Raw genomic sequence first — 6,830 nt, forward strand, 5'->3', positions numbered from 1 at the left:
TTCATGAGATTGAAAGACGAAGAATTGGAGAAAAGCTAAATCCTTTTGGAAGTGTAGAATTAGGTCAGATTCTGATTTTTTGTTGGCGGAATGATTGTTTTGAAGGGAAAATAGATTTGATCTATAACCATTGGATTGGAATATGACATATGTCACAATCAGATAAATAATTGATAGAGAATTAGAGATGAGCCAAATCCAGATCATTAGGGGTGTCAAGCAATTAGTTTGGTTTTGATTCTATTGGATTGAACTGATTTAGGATTGATAATGGGAGAAACTGAAGTTGGTCCAATAAGACAATGCTTGGTTTAATTTGGTTTCCCTTTGATTTATTTCAATTTTCTCTTATCAAATTTGATCCAATTTAATTTCAATTTACCATGTATATATCTTATCATGATTTTTCTAGATCTTTGGATTCTATCGGTTTCTAATTGGTTTGATTCGATTCAGCTTTGTTCAATTGATCGAGTTGATCGGTTCAGGTTTGTAAGGTCAATTTACAAGTGGCACAGTAATCTTTCTCTGGTAGAATGGAAAAAGTAATTCTTTTTTTTTTTTGGGTAGAAGAATGGAAAAAGTAATTCAACGAAAACTTTCTATACAAAGATTTATGAAGAGGCCCCACTGGTCAATAAAATCTGCTCAAGAACATTAGTTATTCATCAAACCTCGGCTCTTCACTCCCAAAGCACTATTTTCTTATATGACATTGGGAGAGGGATCCCTAAAAGATCTATAAACATAGTTTAAAGTATCAGTATTATATTGATCATATTGGTCATATCTTACTGGTATTGGTTGAGATCAATACACAATTCTTAATCGATTCAAATAAGTCATCCGTATCATTTTAGGGGTAAAATAGTAAAAATTTGTACTTTAAAAAAAAAGCAAGAGCAAAATCAACTGATACAGGTCAATTTAATCCAAAATCGATACGTTTCCCTAAATCCATTTATTTTCTTTTGGGTAACAAACCCCTAAATCCATGCCTATGAAAGTAAATTTAGAAGCATCATACGATGTTGCTTTTTTTTTTAGGGTGGAGTGATCATTTTGTCTCTTTATGTGTCTAGGTGTAGAGGTCACATTGCCTTCTAAAATTGTTTTATTTAATCTTAATCGATTTAGATTGATATCGGATTGGTATCAACCTTGACTGATACCATTTCTAATACTGAGTTGTCAAAATCCTAGATCATCTCCTCCATCCATCCACTATCAATAACAAATCACACATGTGCCACCCATGAACCATGATATATGCAATTATGTACTCCCAAGTAAGGTGTCAAAATATAATCGAAATTGTTTATTGGAATTGAAACTGACTGATTATAATCAAATCGAATTGCACCGTAATAAATTGATCCGGTTTTGATTTTATAGATCATAATTCCGGTTTGATTCGATTTAGAACTGAAAAACTGATGGTTAACCGGCACCTAATATTAAAGACTTAAAGTGTTTTGAATTTTGATGAGTCTCTATAAAAAAAAAAAAAAAAGTACTAGACTAGAAGAGAGTTTCACTTTCACACAATCACATATCTTTGATTTCCTAATTTATAGGATCATAGTTAATTACTTATCATATGTGTAGTCTTTTACGTAGAAAGTATATTGTCCTAGGCAAAATAAAAGTAAGTTTAGTATATGTAGAATTTATACTAACGGTAAGATGTAAACCATTTTATAAAATGACACTATTAACCACATGTAAATTGGTCGTAAATTGAATAACAAAAACTGATTATAAACCGTTAAAATTGAAACTAAATAAAAATTATTATGATTTCACCTTATTCCCACTTAGTGCGATTTTGATTTCACCTTGTTAAGATGTAAATGAAACCAAAACTAAACCAAATAATCAAAACCGCCCGTTTGACACCTCTCTCCCAAGTCCCAATCCAAATACATCATAACGATATATTGATCCTAAAAGAAAAGAAAAAAAGAAAAAAAAATTATTTGGATCTCATGACAGGTGTACGGCCAAGATGATATATCGTTCCCTACGATTTTTTTGGTAAGGCCCTATGATCTGATGACTGTTAAAACGGTCAAGTTCTTGGATCCATAGCTGGCACGCTGCGATGTGGTGGCGCCCATTGCCCCACCCCAACGTTCGGAATGCGTGGGGAAATGAAAGGGTTAACTCAACATGTTATCAACGTTATAACGGTCGTCAAAAACCTATAATGTCGTTAACGGAAGATTTTAACGGAGTAGGTGATTCCCTGTTCCCACAGCCAACCTGGGTAATGTCAGAAGACTCAGAACTGCCTCGTGGGCCCCACCACACCCTCCATCCACACAAGCTTTTAACCCCTCTCTCTTTCTATTCCTCCTCTTGTGTTTTTCTTTCCAGTCTTCCCCACCTCACACTCTTTCTCACTCCACTCACCCACTTCCTCATCCCCATTATCGTCTAGATTCCACTCTTCTTCTTCTTCGTCTTCTTCTTTCTTCTCTCTCTCTCTCTCTCTATCTCTCTCTCTGTCTCTCATGCTCTGTTTCTGCTTCTTTCAGAACCAGAGCAACCACAGCATGGGGCGTGTCACCATTCCTTGCTTCCTCTTACTTCTCTGCATCTTCGCATTTGCTGCAGGTAAGAACATGGTATTTCTATTCCATTCTGCATTTTCTTTATAACTACTGTTTATCTCTTTCTGGTTGTGTCTAACACTTACATTTGCAGATGCGGGTTCGTTCGGAGTAAACTACGGGCGGGTCGCAAACAACCTCCCTTCTGCAGTGAGCGTAGTTCAGCTCCTCAAGTCTCAGGGTCTCGAGAGAGTTAAGCTCTACGACACCGATCCCTCCGTGCTTAAAGCCCTTGCTGGTTCAGGCATCAAGGTCGTCGTCGACTTGCCAAACGAAAAGCTCTACATAGCGGCAAAGAGACCATCCTTCGCCTACGCATGGGTTCAAAAGAACGTCGTTGCTTACTACCCAGCTACCCAAATCCACGCCATTGCTGTCGGAAACGAGGTTTTTGTTGACCCAGACAACGTGACAGAGTACCTTGTTCCGGCCATGAAAAATGTTCAAGCTGCGCTCGTAAAATTTAATCTCCACTCCTCCGTTAAGGTGTCCTCTCCCATAGCCCTCAGTGCTCTCCAGAACTCCTACCCTTCTTCGGCGGGATCCTTCAAACCGGAGCTAATCGAGACCGTGATAAAGCCCATGCTGGATTTTCTCCGGCAAACGGGGTCTTACCTTATGGTGAATGCTTACCCTTTCTTCGCCTACTCTGCTAATGCCGACGTTATCTCTCTGGATTACGCTCTCTTCAGGGAGAATCCGGGTGTGGTGGACGCCGGTAATGGGCTGCGCTACTTCAATCTCTTTGACGCGCAGGTCGATGCGGTGTTTGAGGCCATGTCGGCTTTGAAGTTCGACGATCTGGGGATGATGGTGACGGAGACGGGTTGGCCCTCCAAGGGAGACGAGAACGAGGTTGGGGCGAGCGAGGAGAATGCAGCTGCCTATAACGGCAACCTGGTGCGTAAGATACTCACGGCGGAAGGAACGCCATTGAGGCCCAAGGCGGACATCGAGGTCTACCTGTTTGCTCTGTTCAACGAGAACAAGAAGCCCGGTCCGAGCTCCGAGAGGAACTACGGGCTTTTCTACCCAAATGAGGAGAAGGTGTACGACATACCCTTCACACTGGAAGGGGTGAAACAGCATAAGCCAGTCGGCGGCGGAGGGAAGAGCCAGGTGGCCCCCGTGAAGGGTGGGGTATCGACGAGCTCATCGGGGCAGACATGGTGTGTGGCGAACGGGAAAGCAGGGCAGAAGAGGTTGCAGGTGGCGCTGGATTACGCTTGCGGGGAAGGAGGAGCTGACTGCGCGCAGATCCAGCCTGGTAGCCCATGTTACGATCCGAATACACTAGAGGCTCACGCATCCTTCGCATTCAACAGCTACTACCAGAAGAAAGGGAGAGTAATGGGGACCTGTGATTTCCAAGGGTCTGCCTATGTCGTCACCCAACCTCCCAGTGCGTCTTCTTCTTTCCACTTCCCCCCTTTTCCTTCTTAGTTCTTCACGAAATGGGTATAATAGAATTGAGATCCCCGGCCACCGCCGGCGGCTGTAGCAGTAAGTTGCAGGCTGGGTGAAGCATGGATGGCCTTCCACTTTTCCCATTTTCCACACTTTCCACTTGGGCTTTAAAGACTCTGGTGTGTGTGTGTGAAACACTGTTTTGGAACCAAAAGTGCTTTTGTCACAGTTGGACCATAGACCATCATAAGACCTTGAGATCACGGACCAAGTTTTTTGCTTTTGGGATTTATTAATTCTTTGAGAGTTAGGTTGATTGATTAATGGAGTTCCATTATTGTTTGTTTTGCAGAATTTGGCAAATGCGAGTTCCCTACAGGTTACTAACAAGGATGGATCGAAGCTGATAAGGGATCAAGGGAGAAGATGATGATGAAGATGATCACTTTGTTATTGTAGATCAGTTGGGAACTTAAGGAACAAGGGATGATGGAGGGAAGGGCTTCCTGTGTATTTTTTGGCAAAGAGTAGTAGTAGTAGTAGTCGTAGTTAGAGAGAGAGAGAGTTGATGACATTTATTTGACTTCATTTGTAGTCTTATAAGTAGTAATACTCTTTAGTAGTACTAGTAGGAAGGACTAAGGAGTGTAGTATAGTATACTATGTATTGCCTTTGTTTCGTATATGTAATTAAAGAAAAAGAATCTATTTATTTTTTCGCCTCAGGATGCGAAAATCAATTCCACTGTTTTTTCTCATCCAATCATATGATTCATGAATGCGGTTGGGATCATAATGGGCTTATGAGATTATGGGATCGGTGTGGGCTTATGAGATCAGTTTTTTATTTTTATTTTTTTGGTAATTAGAAAAAAGGGAACTCTGGGCGATAATGGGTATGTCAAGACTCGAATCCACAACCAGCATTTTCATCACTAGACTATTAATCAGGTCTTTTAGCAAAATAAAAAAAAAGTTTTTAGTGTATCAGCCATGGATACATATCGAAAAAATCGGTGATTGATGCAGATACCGAAGTGAGAACAGATTTTACTTCCTCACATTTACTTTGATTGATTATTTTTTTCCTAATAAAGTGGAAAGTTCACCCTAAAGGTATTGTATGATCTAATTTGGATAAATTAAAGACGAAAGGGACGTTATCCAACGCATGATTTGGTCTGCAAACAGGTGTTTTGTTATGATTAGAATCTTAAATTAAAGCAAATTTTCTTGTGGCTTTTGAAAACAAATGAACCCTGTTGTTCCTTTGACTTCCGTCCAAATTGCTATACAATGCTTGCCCATATGCTTAACGTGATTCCTATTTCCCTACTACATAGTTTTCTACGTAGGCAAGAGAATGCTACTTGATAGGGTATGCATGTTATCATGGACTTTTCGCAGCCACTATATCTTAGCAAACAATGCAACCACTATATCTTAGCAAACAATATAAGGTAGTATTCTTTCTTTTTAGTTTTAAAAATTAAATTGAGAATAGAATCGGTGAAATTAATCTACCAACACCCTAATTTTTCATCAATCAGAATAGGGATTGCTTTGTATTTTTTTAATTCATGCTCTACAAGATCCTCTCAAGTGCACCTCCAACGCATTTCAAACGATTTAGAAGCATTTGGGATGCATGCCCTAGTGCTATCGGCTTTCTAATTGCACGCTGAAGGGGTTGGAGTATTGGAGAGGATCTTGTTCCCACAGCAAAAGGCTCCCCATTATCATTGCTTTTAGAAATGGATCGGAATTGATCGATTCAAATCTGATCATATCCTATTCTTGCAATCCTCTTGAATTGGTCACAGATGCACTTGAATCTTCATTTTTTATATACCAAAATTTGTTCCAGTCAAGAAAATAATAAAAAATCAATGAAAATGTAATTGTTGTAAGATTTCTAAGTGTTTTGAATAAAAAAAAACTCAAAAAACAATAGATTTGTTGAATTTTTTTGCTTCCAGAGTGTGTTCCATAATCACTCATTTTTTATTTCTTTGCTCAGAAAGTTCAAGACTGACCGTTATCTTGTTTTATTTTATTTTCATCAATTTAAAGTTTTCTTAATATATTCTTTGTATTTTAGCCTCCTATCAATTTCATTTTTCTAGATTAAGTTGATTTTGTTTAAATCTGGCCAATCTTTAACATATAGGGAGAGCATGAAAATCGGATCTTTTGATTAACACGGAAGATCATTTTTGATGTATGCAAAAGTGGTTGGAAATTAATGATGTCACAAGAGTTAAATCCAATGTTCTAATCACCACTAGTGAATGGATTCTGCCTTCTCCATAGTTAGAAGAAAACTTAATCCTTACTTATTACACAACAAACAAGATCATGTTCCACCTTTTTTCTTCGGAGTCCGAAAGCTTTCCTTCCTCATGGGTGAAAGTTTTCTTTCACCAAAATGTAGAATCCCTTTACCATCTGCGATTTGATCTTATAATTGAATTCTTATGCAGGGTTTAAAACATCAAGATCTAAATCAAAATCAATCATCAAATTTAATGCTAATCTCTCTAAACCTTAATTTTTGTACAGGATGATCCAATCTGAATTGTCTAGAATCAAGATCCATCGATCCAAATATTTAAAACTTGCTCATGTATCATCATAAACTCCCACCCTTATTGTATAATATCGAAAAACACTAATGCCCACTTCAGTCAAATTGGATATTAATCAAACAACAATCTTTGATTAATTCTTGAACGGCGGATCACTTCCCAAAGAAGGTTATCTTCTAAAACATGCTCCAAAGTTGAAACACTTTTTTTTTTTTTTTTT

The 6,830-nt window shown here is 38.6% G+C and overlaps 1 protein-coding gene across 1 annotated transcript; it reads left to right on the forward strand.

Moving 5' to 3' along the window:
* The first annotated feature begins 2,363 nt into the window (after window positions 1-2,363).
* On the forward strand, window positions 2,364-4,762 carry LOC122085113 (glucan endo-1,3-beta-glucosidase 12-like). Its single transcript, XM_042653553.1, has 3 exons — window positions 2,364-2,619; window positions 2,710-4,017; window positions 4,375-4,762. The coding sequence occupies exons 1-3, from the start codon at window positions 2,517-2,519 to the stop codon at window positions 4,407-4,409; spliced, it is 1,446 nt and encodes a 481-aa protein (XP_042509487.1). The 5' UTR covers window positions 2,364-2,516; the 3' UTR covers window positions 4,410-4,762.
* Window positions 4,763-6,830: the final 2,068 nt, after the last annotated feature.

The sequence above is a fragment of the Macadamia integrifolia genome, chromosome 7, assembly GCF_013358625.1.
Source record: "Macadamia integrifolia cultivar HAES 741 chromosome 7, SCU_Mint_v3, whole genome shotgun sequence".
Lineage (NCBI taxonomy): Eukaryota > Viridiplantae > Streptophyta > Magnoliopsida > Proteales > Proteaceae > Macadamia > Macadamia integrifolia.

Excerpts from the sequence above, each read along its gene's own strand:
- LOC122085113 (XM_042653553.1), top strand. The coding sequence starts at position 2,517 with ATGCTCTGTTTCTGCTTCTTTCAGAACCAGAGCAACCACAGCATGGGG. Across the intron at positions 2,620-2,709 it reads CATCTTCGCATTTGCTGCAG|ATGCGGGTTCGTTCGGAGTA; the intron begins GTAAGAACATGG and ends TTACATTTGCAG. Across the intron at positions 4,018-4,374 it reads TGTCGTCACCCAACCTCCCA|AATTTGGCAAATGCGAGTTC; the intron begins GTGCGTCTTCTT and ends TTTGTTTTGCAG.